Raw genomic sequence first — 12,883 nt, 5'->3', positions numbered from 1 at the left:
CTGTAAGTGTTACTGCACAAGAGTTTAACAGATGTTAACACCAAATGACTAGTCTGAGAAATGTACTTTTAAAAAAAAAAATTATTTATTTGGGTTCAGATATTTTTGAAATACAAAAAAAAAAAAATTGGTTGTATTTTTTAAAGCTTATAATTCTTGTCATACATTGTGGTTAAATTCTTAATTTTACCGTGCTTATTAAAAAATGGTTCTACCTAAGCTTTGTGCTCAGAGGTCTGAGAAAATACCAGAGACGCTGGCTAGGATGGGACGGTGATCCCGGGAGGGCTGTTGAGGACAAGGCTTGGCCTTGTCAAAGCCTGCGGAGGCTAGAAGGCACACAAAGCGAGCGGGCTTGTGCACGCGAAGGGAAATCCTCGAGGCTGAAACCAGGGAGCCTTTTGGCAGCTGTGAAGCCTCTTGTGCAGCCGAGCACAGCGTGCCTGGCCGTGGCGGGGGGTGGCTTGTGCCGAGGTGGACCCCCCTCCACGTCCCTCCCGATGCTGTGGGGAGGGATATCTGGGTGAATGCGGGCAGGCCTGCCTAAACCTCGTCTGCTGCTCCCACAGCCAGCGAGAGCGGGATCGAACGAGGCTGAGGGTTGTTACCTGGTGCTCGGTGAAAGGGCTGGTTTCCCTACGGGGGGGGGCTGTGCTCAGGGGGGTCCTGCGCCCCAAACGGGAGGGGAGAGGTGAGCAAAAGCCGAACGAGAAACTGATGCTGCACTGCAGCCAGTGCCAGCAGGGAGGTGCTGGGAGAAGGTACTGGGGCGTTGGTCTTGGACTGGGGGTGCGAGCGTGCCGTGATCCCAGGTACCTCCGCAGCTCTGGGAACGGGCACGGGTGCTTCCCCTTACAGGACGGGCAGCCCTGGGAGTGGGAAGGCCGCTGCGAAGGCCTCCACCTCTTCCTTCAGTGCTTTCAGCTCCCTCCGGTATTTCTCCTCCTCTAGTTTCTCCTTGAATTCCTTCAGCGTGGCCTTAGGGCTCATGTCTTTCTGCACACGCAGTGTCAGCTCGATCCCTGCCAGGATGGGAGATGCCTCGGTCAGTCCTCACAGCTGCAACACCTCAGCCTGCGCCCGCACCCCGTGGCTCTCCCAGCCCTGCCGCAGGGAGCCTGCGAGGCTGAGCTGCTGGCTTAGCCCTGCACCACCCCACAGCAGCGCTGGGGCTGCTCCCCGACACGTGGGAAGGACTTGCTGACCCAGGAAACCAGTATAAGATCCCTGAGGACAACTGGAACTGGACTGGGAAAAGTGCAGGCTTTCAGCCTGCTGCTAGTGCAGTGGGGAGGGTTTGGCTGGTCCCAGCTGTGGCCAGATGTCCCCTCCCACATCCAGATGTGCAAGTGGGAGAGTTACTCCTCGCTTGTGTGTGCGCTCCCTCGCCAGCTGCTGGGGAAGCCGCCTGGCTTGTGCCTCCTGCCCTGGAGGAGCTGCCCTGGCCCCGGGGCTGCTGCTGGAGCTGAGACTCGGCCCTGTGCGCACCCGCCCCAGCCTCACCTCTGTGGATGTACTGAGCCACCATGCGGAAATCGTCCTGCCGGAAGCCGCGGGAGGTGAGAGCCGGCGTCCCGAACCGCAGGCCGCTGGGGCGCAGGGCACTGACGTCACCTGCACCAGAACAAGTCACGCATGACCAAATCGGGTACCGAAACTGCTGTGCATGGCAACTTGGCATGGTTCCCAGTGCCCGGGGTGGGCCGGGAGCTGGGAACCCTGCAGGAAGCTCTGCACAGGCTATGGGAGATCTGCAGCGTGTGGGGCAGGACACGGCAGAGCTTGTGGGATCCCTCACCGGGGCACGTGTTCTTGTTGCAGGCAATGGAGCAGATCTCCAGCACCCGCTCGGCCCGGCCGCCGTCCGTGCCTTTGCTGCGCAGGTCCAGGAGAATCAGGTGGTTGTCGGAGCCCCCTGCAAAGAGAGGGATTTGTTGGGGGATGTGGGATCAGGGTAAACGCCACTCCCATGTGAAACTTCAGCAAAAAAAGGTTTTGGACTGCACTGGGGCCTGTCCCTGGTTTTGGGGGCAGAAGTGGACCTGCCCTTGGGAAGGGGGGTGCTGCTTCAAAATAGTTTTGTGGATGTCCTGAGGAATTGTGATGGCAGAGCCCTGCCCATTGTGTCCGCGCCGCCCTCGTGGCCTGGCTTGGGCCCCGGGCTACGCAGAGGGGTCAGCCCCATCCCGTGGCCAAGACCTGTCCTCACCCGTGACGATGTCGTAGCCCAGCTCCATCAGCGCTGCCGAGAGCGCCTTGCAGTTCGCGACCACCTGCTGCTGGTAGGCCTTGAACTCGGGTGTCATGGCCTGCCGCAGCGCCACGGCGATCCCTGCGGAGGAAGGCAGACCATGGTGAGTTTTTGGGGGCTCCCACTGGGAGAGCTGGTGGGGATGCATGGCACCGCCGGCAGAAGTCACCCTGGGAGCTGAGCAAACTGACGGACAGTCCCTTCCCCTAACCAGGCTGGTGGCATCGCTATGAGCCAAAAGGCAGGATGGGAAAAGCCTGGTTGCTTCTTGGGCAATGCTGGATTAAGCCGGCTGCTCCTTGCTGCAGCATCTCCAGGCTGCGAGCCCCTTGCAGCAGCTGGAGCCCCCTGCCCTGCTGCTGGGGGTCAGAGCCCAGCCAGGACATCTCTGCTGGCTCCCTTTGCCTTCCTGGAGCTGGTGGCCAGCCTGGGTGCGTACCGGCAATGGCGTGGTTGTGCGGGCCTCCCTGCAGCCCAGGGAAGACCGCCTGGTTGATGAGGCTCTCCAGGTTGTAGAGTGTTTCCTTGCCCGTCTTGGGGTCCACGCTGCGGGTGCCTGTGGGAGGGGAGGGCAGGGTTACTCACAAGGCAGCATGGCCACCCTTCTCCCATGAGCTGCTTTCACCCCGTGGCCACTCAGAGCAGGGATGGTTGTTGTTCCTTTTCAAATCTGGGCCGCAGTTGGCCCTGGGAAACTCCCCAGACACTCCCGGGAGGCCCCAGACCTTCCTGCCCTCCCTCCTTCCCAGCTAGAGCAGGAAGGAGCTTTAACTTGCAGCCCCCCTGGCCTGGAGGGAGCATTTCTCCCAGCTCCCCAGCCAGGTCAGGCACCTTTGCGGTAGAAGATCATGCCGGCCCTGCAGCCCCGCAAGGTCTTGTGGGTGGTGGTGGAGACGACATCGCAGTGGTCAAAGGGGGAGGGCACCACGCCAGCAGCCACCAGCCCGCTGATGTGGGCCATGTCGGCCATGAGATAGGCACCGTTGGCATCGGCGATCTTTCGCATGCGGGCATAGTCCAGGTTGCGCGAGTAGCAGCTGACACCTGCAGGGAGATAGGACGTGTTGGGGACAGGAGCAGATGCGCGAGGACCTTGGGACAGACCTAGGTCCAGCTCTACAATGGGGACAGCCCAGCTGGGGACAGCACACGAGCTTTTGCCAGTGTGGATGTATTTGAGGTCTCCTCCCGGCATTGCAGCATCCGTGGGTGCCTGCAGGCTTACCAGGGCACTACTCGCTTTGGGGAGCCGCCCCCACCCAGGGTGTGTCACCAGGGAGGTCGGTAAGAGTTTGATCCTTACCTGCTATGATCAGCTTGGGGTGGAAGAGGCGGGCGTTCTCCTCCAGCCGGTCGTAGTCAATGTAACCGGTCTTGGGGTTGACCTGGGAGAGGAAGAGGAGGGTTCAGCCACCTTGGTATGGGTGAAGATCAGCTGCAGGGTCATCCCGCAGGAGGGCGTGCTGGGAGCCTGACGCCCATACTGTTAAGAGGCACTAACACTTATGACAACCGCATCCTGGCTCCGGCTGGAGCAGCTCTCTTTACCTTGTAGGGCATGGACTCGAAGAAGACAGAGGTGGCAGAGATCTTCTTCTTGTCCGTCATGAACCCGTGGGTGAGGTGGCCTCCGTCAGGCAGGTCCAGCCCCATGATCCTGCCGTGGGGCTCCACCAGGGCCGTGTACACCGCAAAGTTTGCGGGTGACCCTGCAGCAAGAGCACACCGGGCCCGTTACAGGTGCCGGGACGCGCGGAGGTGGATGCAGCCGGCCTGGCTCTCCTGAGCACCCCGTTACCTGAGTAGGGCTGGACGTTGACACCCCACTTCTGGGGGTCGAGCTGGTACGCCTGCAGGGCTCGCTTCTGGCACAGCCTTTCCAGCTCATCTACAAACTCTGTCCCGCCATAGTACCTGCCAGTAAAGGACAGGGCAGGGGTTAGAACCAAACTCATTACTTAGAACCTGTGACCAAGCTGGGGAGAAACCAGGGTGATGCCGCATTTCTGGCAGCCACTGGGACAGCAGCTGCAGCAGATGTGACCCTGCTGAGATTGTCCCATGCATGGCCATGGACAAAAGCCGAGAGGGTCAGATCCTGCCCTGGAGGAGCTTGGCTGCCAGCACAAGGACATTGCTTCTTTCCCAGAGGTGAGGTCTGGCACTGTGGTTCCTCTCCCTCCCTGTGAGGTTTTGGGTTGGGCGGGACGGAGCCCGAGCCCCGTACCTCTGTCCTGGGTAACCCTCAGAGTATTTGTTGTTCAGGCAGGATCCCAGGGCCTCCAGGACCGCTCGGCTCGCGAAGTTCTCTGATGCAATTAACTCCAGCCCCAGCCTTTGCCGCTGCTTCTCCTTCTTGATGATGCTATGCACCTTTGGGAGGGGAGAGAAACAGCTTCACCCATGCCAGCTCTGCATGGAGACGTGGACGCTCCGCCATAGGGGATGCACCCTTGGAGGGGACAGGGCAATGGAGAGGAGCCTGGAAAGGTGCTGGAGAAGGGAGACGAGATCCCTTCTTGGTTCAGCTGATCCCAAACAGTTCATGTGTCTGGTCACAGGCCATGTGTTGGGTTTCTACGTGCCAGGAAGCTGCCAGATAATTCAGCTGTCATTTAGGCTATTGAGTCACGGGCAACTGCCACATGGCCTGGTGGGCCAGCTGCTCTGGTGTGGACATTAGAGCTTCGAGCAGAGGGGTATGAGCAATAGATGTGAAGTTATGGCCATGTTATCTGTAGATGGTTGGAGGATGCCCTCCCTCTCCTCTCACTGCAGGCAGAGAGGGCACAAAGGATGGATGGGTCCCACTATCTCAGCCTTGGACTGTCTCCCCGCCAGATGGGCTTGAGGAGGTCAGCATCCCCATGGCTGTCTGGGAGATGAACAAAGCAGCTGCTAGGTTGGGGCCAGGAAGGGGTTCTCACCTCTGCGTCGTTGCTGTCGAGTGGCTCCATTACCATCCTGTTATGGGAGGCCCAGAGCTCCGCGCTGGGGAGGCCCCTGTCTCCCTGCGTTGAGTTTGCCATCCTCCTGCTCGGTCCAAGGTCACCTGCCAGCAGAGAGGTGAGTTTGTGAGATGGCAGCGGGGCTGGGTACTTCGGTACTGTGTCCTGCCTGCTCCCATCCCACATCTTCCCCGGAAATACAGAAGGACCAGCCACGGGCTGCGGGCCACTGGCTAAGGAAAACACAGACAACTGTCTGGTTTCCCCACTGATTTAAGATCAGTTCATTAATTATAGCGCTTTGATAATTTCTGATACTCTCCCATCACCGCCCTGCCTGGGGGTCCCCCTGCCCAGCTCTGCAGTGCCTTGCCAGACACCTGGGGACATGGTGAACCTGCATGTGGACCAAACCTTATCAGCAACACAAGCAATGCCTTTCCCTCTCGCTCCTGTATATCCATGATTCTTAGGACTTCTAGGAAATGCTAGCAAATGCCCTCATGGACAGAAGGGTGTCTTATTAAAACTGCTGTTTAATTTCAAGGGCAGTGAAATGCTTATACCCACAGACCTCAATTTTAATGCACGTTGCATTCCCCAGCATGCTTAAACCTCTTGGCTGCTTTCCCTTGTGCATAGCTGTGAGGGCAAACCCCCAGCAGGTTGGAGTCCTGCCCCAAATGCTAACTGAAGCAAGCACGGCTTGTGGAGCTGGGACCTGAGAGGCAGCAGCTCTGCCTCAGCTTGACTGCATGGCATGTGGGATGCCCAGCCCTGGCAGCAGCCCTCCAGCCCCACCGGGTTCCACGGCTGCTAGCATTATAATGCAGAGCACAAGCTCCGGGGCAGGCATGACAGCCCAGCTTCTGCCTCGGCTGAAAACAATGCATCTTTTTACCCATTAACCCTGCAAGGCCAGCGAAGGGCCGTGAGCAGGTTATTAAGCAATCGCTCTTAGTTTGCTTGTGCCAAGCTGCTGAAGTCCATTCAGTGTGGGCCTCCTCCCTGAGCCAGGAGCCTGGCAGGGAGGGAATCCCCACTATCAGAAAAGCTGGATTGGGATAGGGAAAGGGCTGCAAGGGAAAGGGCAGGGTGTAGCGCTCTGGCTTTGAAGGGGACAGCTGGGTCCAGTGTGTCCCCCCAGGGCAGGTCGCGGCAGTACTTGCACCCAGCAGTTTTGGCAAATCTGCAGAAGGCTCCGGGGGGACAAAGCTCCCCGTTCCCCACTCAGGATGAGACCCCCATTTCCACCCTCGTGGCAGTTCATCTGCTGCAGGGGCAAACCCCCGCCCTGAGGCTCCATCCCCGCCTGGCCCTGCACCCCCCCCCCGTATCCCGGTTCCATCACCTCCCACATCCTAGACAGGCTCCTGGTGACGCGATCCCCCTGCCCTAGACACCGGCGGTGGAGGGACGGCGCTGCCTGCCCGGATCTCACCCCGCAGCGGTCTGCCCTGTGTCTGCCCTGCCCTGCCCTCCCTGCCCCGCACGCCCGGTCCTGGTCCCGGTCCCTACTCGCCCGCAGCGCCGCACCGAAGCCCGGTCCCGGTCCCGGTCCCGGTCCCGATCCCGATCCCGATCCCGCTCCGCCACCGCGCGGGAACCCGCGCGCCTAGCCTAGACCACTCAGGCACGCCTCTCCGCGCCTCGGCCAATCAGCGCCTCGTTTCGCACCGGTAGGCCGATGGCGGGGAAAACCGCTCCAGAAGTGTATGGGCCAATCAGAGCCGAGCTCTTCCTCCTCCCCGCGTCCTATTGGTCCCCTCCGAGGCGGGTCTGGCAGTACAGCCAGCACGTGGCGGTGGGGGCGCGGGTGACCTTGGCCCGGGCAGGCGGGAGCTCTTCTGCCGTCACCACTCTGCCGTCATTCCCCCTCTGCCGTCACCCCCCCCCTCTGCCGTCACACACCCCCCCCGCCATCACCCCGCAGCTCCGGCTCCACCTGCCCTACACCCCGGGGCAGGGGGATGACCCTCTCCCCCAGCCCTGCCTGGGGTGTTCCCAGCAATCTGGGGGTACCTCTCGCTTCCCCCCATGAGCCGGAGGATGGGACACCCCCCCCACCCGCCCACCAGGCAGGGAGCGCTTCCAGCCACCCCCAAGGTCGGGGTGCTGGCCAAAACCACTTCTCAAGGCGAGCAGGCCTGCCAGGCTGCCGCATGTGTTGGCTGCACCAGTATGGTGCTGCTGTGGGAAGCAAAGCCTGCTCCGTGGGTCCCCCTCTTCCCCCCCCCCCACAGCCGCAGGGCAGCCCCGGTGCCCGGTGGGGTGTCCGGGCACTCGGGAGGAAGGACAGTGCCTGGGGTGGGGGGGGTGTGAGCGTCACAGGCAGGAGAGGGTGCTTTGCCGATGGGGTTGGCCAAGCGGCCCAAGGGAGCCTGTGGCCACCGGGGCTTCAGGGGTTAAATCAACGTACCACAAATTGAGGAACAAGATTAGGGAATAAGCGATCCGACTAAATTCCTCGTGATCCCAAGCCATGGCAAAACGGGACGAGGCAACGTGAGTCACTCCAGAGAGAAGCAGCGTCCCAAAGGGGAATCAGCCAGCAGGTGAGACCAGCCGCCGTGGGCAGAGTGGCCAAGGAGCGCGGTGCCGCGGTGAGTCCTGCCGGGACCTGGACCTGGACCCAGCGAGGCGGTGTGCCGAGGCAGGGTGCCAAAGGGCGAGGAGAACGGTGGGCTCGCCGGGAGAAAGGTTTGTGGGTGAAGGGCTGACGGTTACACCAGAATACACCTTGGGTACCGTTCTGCCTACTGGAGTGTACCACCCTGGAAGGTATTTGTTGAAGGAACAATCTTTTAACCTAATCTTTATCAGTCTAGATGTTTTTTGCTATCTTAATTTGTCGTCGGTGATCTGAAGAGGACCCATCACAGCTGAGGGATTTGGGTTTCCACGGTTCTGCCGCTGGCCCGTGTCGGGTTGCTGTTGTAGGCTGTTTATGGAGGTGGTGTTCCAGCAGCGCCAACGCCAGCAGCAAAACCTGGGTCAGTTTCTCTGGTCGCGGTAGTTTCTGTGATGTGCAGATGCAGATGCTATCGAGAAGGACTTTATATTAATTATATATTAAGTTATATAATCTGGCTTTGCATATACATTTCGTGTACAGTCACTAGCAAAGATGTTCTCCTCCCCTGAGCCGCAGGAGCTGCAGATAATAGCGGTGTGTGCTATTACAATTTCAGGACTCCGGCTTGCTGGTGATGGAGAGCATCTCTTCTTCCCCTTCACCCTTCTCTGCCAGTTCCCCCACCGTGCAGTCCGAGAACGCCACTGCCCATGACTACTACTCCGGCCTGCAGAAGAGCATGCACATCCTCTCCATGGTGGTGTACAGCATCGCCTGTTTGCTGGGGGTGACAGGGAACGGCCTCGTCATCTGGATCGCAGGCTTCAAGATGAAGAAGACGGTGAACTCTGTCTGGTTCCTCAACCTGGCCATTGCTGACTTCATCTTCACCTTTTTCCTGCCCCTCAGCATCGCCTACACCGCCCTGGGCTTTCACTGGCCGTTTGGGAAGCTCCTGTGCAAGCTGAACAGCACCATCGCATTCCTCAACATGTTCGCCAGCGTCTTCCTCCTGACGGTCATCAGCATGGACCGCTGCGTTTCTGTGGCCTTTCCTGTCTGGTCTCACAACCGCAGGAGTCCGGAGCTGGCAGCCAGGATTGCACTGGGGACGTGGATCCTGGCTCTCCTCCTCAGCTCCCCGTACCTCGTCTTTCGGGACACGGTGGTCAGTTCCAGGAACATCACCAGCTGCTATAATAATTTTGCACTTTCTGATGACTACACGTCCGAGGCAACGCGGAGGCTGTGGAGGATGCGGCATAAAGCGATGATCATAACGCGATTCTTATGTGGGTTCCTCATCCCTTTCACGGTGATTCTCATCTGCTACAGCATCGTTGCTGTCAAGCTGAAAAGGCGGCAGTTAGCCAACTCTGCGAAGCCATACAGAATTATCATTGCTGTCACAGTCTCGTTTTTCCTCTGTTATTTCCCCTATCACGTCTTCTCCTTGCTGGAAATATCCAAAAACTCTTCCAGTCACGAGATGAAAATGGCCCTTTACATAGGGATCCCCTTGGTTTCCAGCCTTGCTTTCTTCAACAGCTGCATCAACCCCATCCTGTACGTATTTGTGGGGCCGGATTTCAAGGAGAAGTTTCGCCAGTCCATCCTGTCGACCTTCGAAGGGGCCTTCAGCGAGGAGTCGGTCCTGGGCAGTCTGACCAGCCGGCGGAAGTCCAGGTCTGCTTCGGAAGCGGAGGTCCCGAGGGTCTGAGCAGGCACTGGTGTGGAGGGGGCAGTTCTTTTCTCTGTGATTTCCCTTCATTTCAGAGCTATAGTTGCAGGACTGGGGGCTACGAAGGGCTGTGCATGCTAACGAAGTGTGATTTCATGTTTTGGAGGTATCTCAAACCTACTATGACTTAATATATTACAGAAATTAAACAACCATCTGGGGCTGCAGCAGGGTGGGAAAGTCAAAGTACATTTTGCTCCCTGTGTCGCTTCCTTGGCTGCCTTGTGTCCCTCTATCTCTTCCATCCCCCTATGGTCCATCATACCCGGCAAAATATCTCCCTGGCTGGCCATGCTGAGGGGGCAATCACAGCCTGGGTGGTGGCTGCCAGTTGTCAGACTTGGTTGCCTCAGCGCTGTTGATCTCTTACAGCTTCCAGTTTTTAACAGGGACCCTTTATAAAATTCGCTGGGTTTGTGACTCTGCTGGCAGAGCTCCCTTTACTTTCCTCTCCTCCTGGGGCTCTCAAGGAGGGAGCTCTCAGCTGCTCTCCATGCCACCCAGCCCAGGGTCACCTTGTACATGTCCGGGGGAGGCATATGGGGACAAATCCTGTTTGCATCTCTGTTGGGTTCACCTGCCTGCAGTGCATTTACACGTGGCGCCCCAAGGGGAGATTTTTCTTCCCTGCCCTTACCAGACTTCCCTGGCAGCTCAGCTTTGCTGGGGTTCCACCAGGGAGCAAAATCGGGTCCAGCTGCACTGGCGGAGTACAGCTGTGCCGGAGGTGTACGGCCACGCTGGAGGTATATGGCTGTGCTGAGGTGTATGGCTGCGTCAGCATTTCGGCTGTCCAGAGGAGAAGAGGAGGGAAGGGAGAGCTATTCCATAAGTCCCTTGTAATTAAATTAGTAAACAAAATACAAAAATCCTTTCCCATGTATCATTCCAGTCTGGTGCATGGGCTGCTAAAGCTTAAGGACAAAATAATTAAAAAAAAAAAGCAGCTTGAACGTGCAGTGGGATCCATCCAGAGGCACTCCTACACATGCAGCTTTTAAAGAAATAGGGTTAAATGAAATGGCTATATGTATTTTTGTAGGGTCTGGAATAGCTAGTAAGACACTCATCTTTTCTCTCCCCAGATGTGTGGCAGGACAAATTATTGGTTGTGCTCCAGTTCCTCAGGTTTGATGTACAGCATAACTATTGCTGAGCAATGCTTGTCTGTGTGTGTGAATTTGACATGTTTCTGGCCCTTAAATAGTGAAGATCTGACATTTTGTACTGTTGGTGAATGAATATTAAACCCCATTAAACTTATGTAAAACATACCCAGCCTGTTGTGTTGCCTGTGTGATAAAACACTTGTTGATGCAACCTGACCGAGCATGCTCATCTTCGATAATAGAACAACTAGATAAAAAGATTAAATACTCAGAATTTGGAAACCACTGGCATTAGCAGCAACTCTCATGACTGAAGTAGACAGGACTTGACCTGGGTGTGAGGACTTGCCTGGGGCACTCTGTCCATGTGGATCTGATTGCCAGCCTGCAGCTCTGGCTTATCGTTGGGTTTCAGACCTTTTGGCACATTTGAGAACCAGTGGTTTGGAGAAGAAAGAAGACCAAGTGTGGCTGAGCTGGGTCTACTCCAGTTTCACATTTGCAAACTGCTCAGGATGAAGATGGTGGGCATTTTCTTTCTAGGCTTGATCAGCTTCTAAACTGCTTTAATCTTCATAGTAGAAAATGTTGGTCACGTAAAAGGGAACGGTAGCGTTGAGGTGCTGTCATTCCCAGCCCATCCTAGGCAGCTGAACGATTAGGTGACTGTATCACACCTCCCTCTCCTGGCCTGCCCAATCTGCCTCTAAAATGGCCCAAGCTACCACTTGTCCTGTTCATCCTGCCAGAAACCTGCCTTGGAGCCTCACTGCTCCGATGGCTGGAAAGTCTCTGACTCCCAGCCTGAACTGACGAATTTACATGTACCTCGCTATTCTGCATGGATGACATTACCAAGTGAGAGCTGTCACTTGGAACATGTTAGGGATTAATTATGGGTCTGCTGGGCCAGGCAATATTATATGAAAGTTGTGATCCTACAGGCATGCATGTACTTAACCTTAAAATCATGCATAAACCCGCTGAGAACAGGGAATGTAACAAGACCATCCATATGTCAAGCATGAGTGAACAGAGAGACTTACCCTTTGCCACAAATTGCTGCCTGTCATCCAGATAAAACTGCAATGTTTGCTATGCAGCATGCAACTCGGGGGCTATTTACTTGCTCCTGGTGATAAACTACAGCATTGATTGCAGTGTCAAGGTTGTGCAGACCAGCATTTGCTGTTTCTGGTTTTCCTTATCTGTTTGCAGAGCCCACGTAATTCCCTGTGACAAGAGTCTCTGAGAGTGTTGGACCAAGGCCTCAGATTCCTGTCATGCCTCTCACCTCATCCCGGCACCCTTGAAGCTCCGGACTTGAAGTATTTACCTGGTTTGTGGTAGGCAAGAAAGCAATTTTCTGGGTCATTTGGACATCCAAGGTGGGTACAGGGTTCCCATGGGACAACATGATTTAAATGAAGCAGAGTGTCTGGGTGATCTAAGGAATTACCACTGGAATACCGGTAGGTGACTAACCTACAGAGCACCATCTCCTTCCTGGCATCCCAGCCTAGCCCAGCATGCCTTTCACGCAGCAGCTCTGTTTCACCGGCTAACCCCGTCCGAACCCAGACCTGAGACCAAGCTGCTCTCTCTCTCTTGCAATATCCCTCCCAGAAGTTACCTCCACTCTAAGTGGCACATTATTATGCCTAAGCAAAATAGTGTGTCTTTACAAAGCTGAACATCTCCCTGCATGATGGGGAAGGGACTGAGAAAGCTTTCAGACAGCCATTCCTGAGAACACTTGCCAAAATACTGCTGGGAGAAACAAGAGGGAAGCAAATGTTTTATCAATGGTAATGGCCATTGCTGTGTTACAGGATGCGCTTGAGATAGAGATGGGTCTGTCATCCCGGGTCTGATCCCTAGCCTTTGTGCAATAAGAAACCGTGCTGACACCAGTATGGGGTCAGGCTGCCAAGGGACTGGTTCCAAGATAAATCTCCCATTGTATCGAGTTCCCTCATATTCAGACTATCTCATCATCACAGTGATAATTGTGATAGTCCCTCATTCCTAACTGGAAGTCAGGCTGTTCATTCTCTCTGATACTTGTGTTTGTCATGTGCTTATCTAGAAAAGCTTGAATGAAAAAAAAAAGGGGGAAATTTTTTTCCAAAGGCGTGCAAACAATCCAAAGAAGTTGAATGACTCTTTTGGCAGCTGTGCCCCCCTCTGACGCAGCTTTGCTCTCAAGGCTCTTTCAGATGCGATCGGGTGGGTGGAACAGCCTGAACCCCCCAGTAT

At 56.2% G+C, this 12,883-nt stretch overlaps 2 protein-coding genes across 3 annotated transcripts; one reads left to right on the top strand and one right to left on the bottom strand.

Annotated features, from left to right (window-relative positions):
* Positions 1-66: 66 nt before the first annotated feature.
* Positions 67-6,572, bottom strand: SHMT1 (serine hydroxymethyltransferase 1). Its single transcript, XM_052772626.1, has 12 exons — positions 6,551-6,572; positions 5,179-5,303; positions 4,479-4,624; positions 4,050-4,165; positions 3,800-3,960; positions 3,555-3,636; positions 3,083-3,295; positions 2,691-2,807; positions 2,210-2,332; positions 1,799-1,915; positions 1,504-1,614; positions 67-1,022 (listed from the first exon to the last, which is right to left on the bottom strand). Exons 2-12 carry the CDS (start codon positions 5,278-5,280, stop codon positions 853-855), a joined length of 1,458 nt encoding a protein of 485 aa, XP_052628586.1. The 5' UTR covers positions 5,281-5,303; positions 6,551-6,572; the 3' UTR covers positions 67-852.
* A 973-nt stretch (positions 6,573-7,545) lies between these two features.
* On the top strand, positions 7,546-10,789 carry LOC128134643 (chemerin-like receptor 1). 2 transcript variants are annotated; one of them, XM_052772627.1, is made up of 2 exons: positions 7,546-7,802; positions 8,391-10,789. In XM_052772627.1, exon 2 carries the CDS (start codon positions 8,409-8,411, stop codon positions 9,492-9,494), a length of 1,086 nt encoding a protein of 361 aa, XP_052628587.1. In that variant the 5' UTR covers positions 7,546-7,802; positions 8,391-8,408; the 3' UTR covers positions 9,495-10,789. The 2 variants fall into 2 exon arrangements, with proteins under 2 accessions (XP_052628587.1, XP_052628588.1); XM_052772628.1 differs by having other exon boundaries at positions 7,750-7,980.
* Positions 10,790-12,883: the final 2,094 nt, after the last annotated feature.

This window comes from Harpia harpyja, chromosome 21, assembly GCF_026419915.1.
Source record: "Harpia harpyja isolate bHarHar1 chromosome 21, bHarHar1 primary haplotype, whole genome shotgun sequence".
Lineage (NCBI taxonomy): Eukaryota > Metazoa > Chordata > Aves > Accipitriformes > Accipitridae > Harpia > Harpia harpyja.
This window is presented reverse-complemented; position numbering and strand designations above follow the sequence as displayed.

Bases quoted from the DNA above. Each gene is read 5' to 3' on its own strand.
- SHMT1 (XM_052772626.1), bottom strand. From the start codon at position 5,280: ATGGCAAACTCAACGCAGGGAGACAGGGGCCTCCCCAGCGCGGAGCTC. The intron at 4,166-4,478 runs GTACGGGGCTCG...CTTTACTGGCAG, and splicing joins GAGGGTTACCCAGGACAGAG to GTACTATGGCGGGACAGAGT. The intron at 1,916-2,209 runs GTGAGGACAGGT...CTCTCTTTGCAG, and splicing joins GGGCTACGACATCGTCACGG to GGGGCTCCGACAACCACCTG.
- LOC128134643 (XM_052772627.1), top strand. From the start codon at position 8,409: ATGGAGAGCATCTCTTCTTCCCCTTCACCCTTCTCTGCCAGTTCCCCC.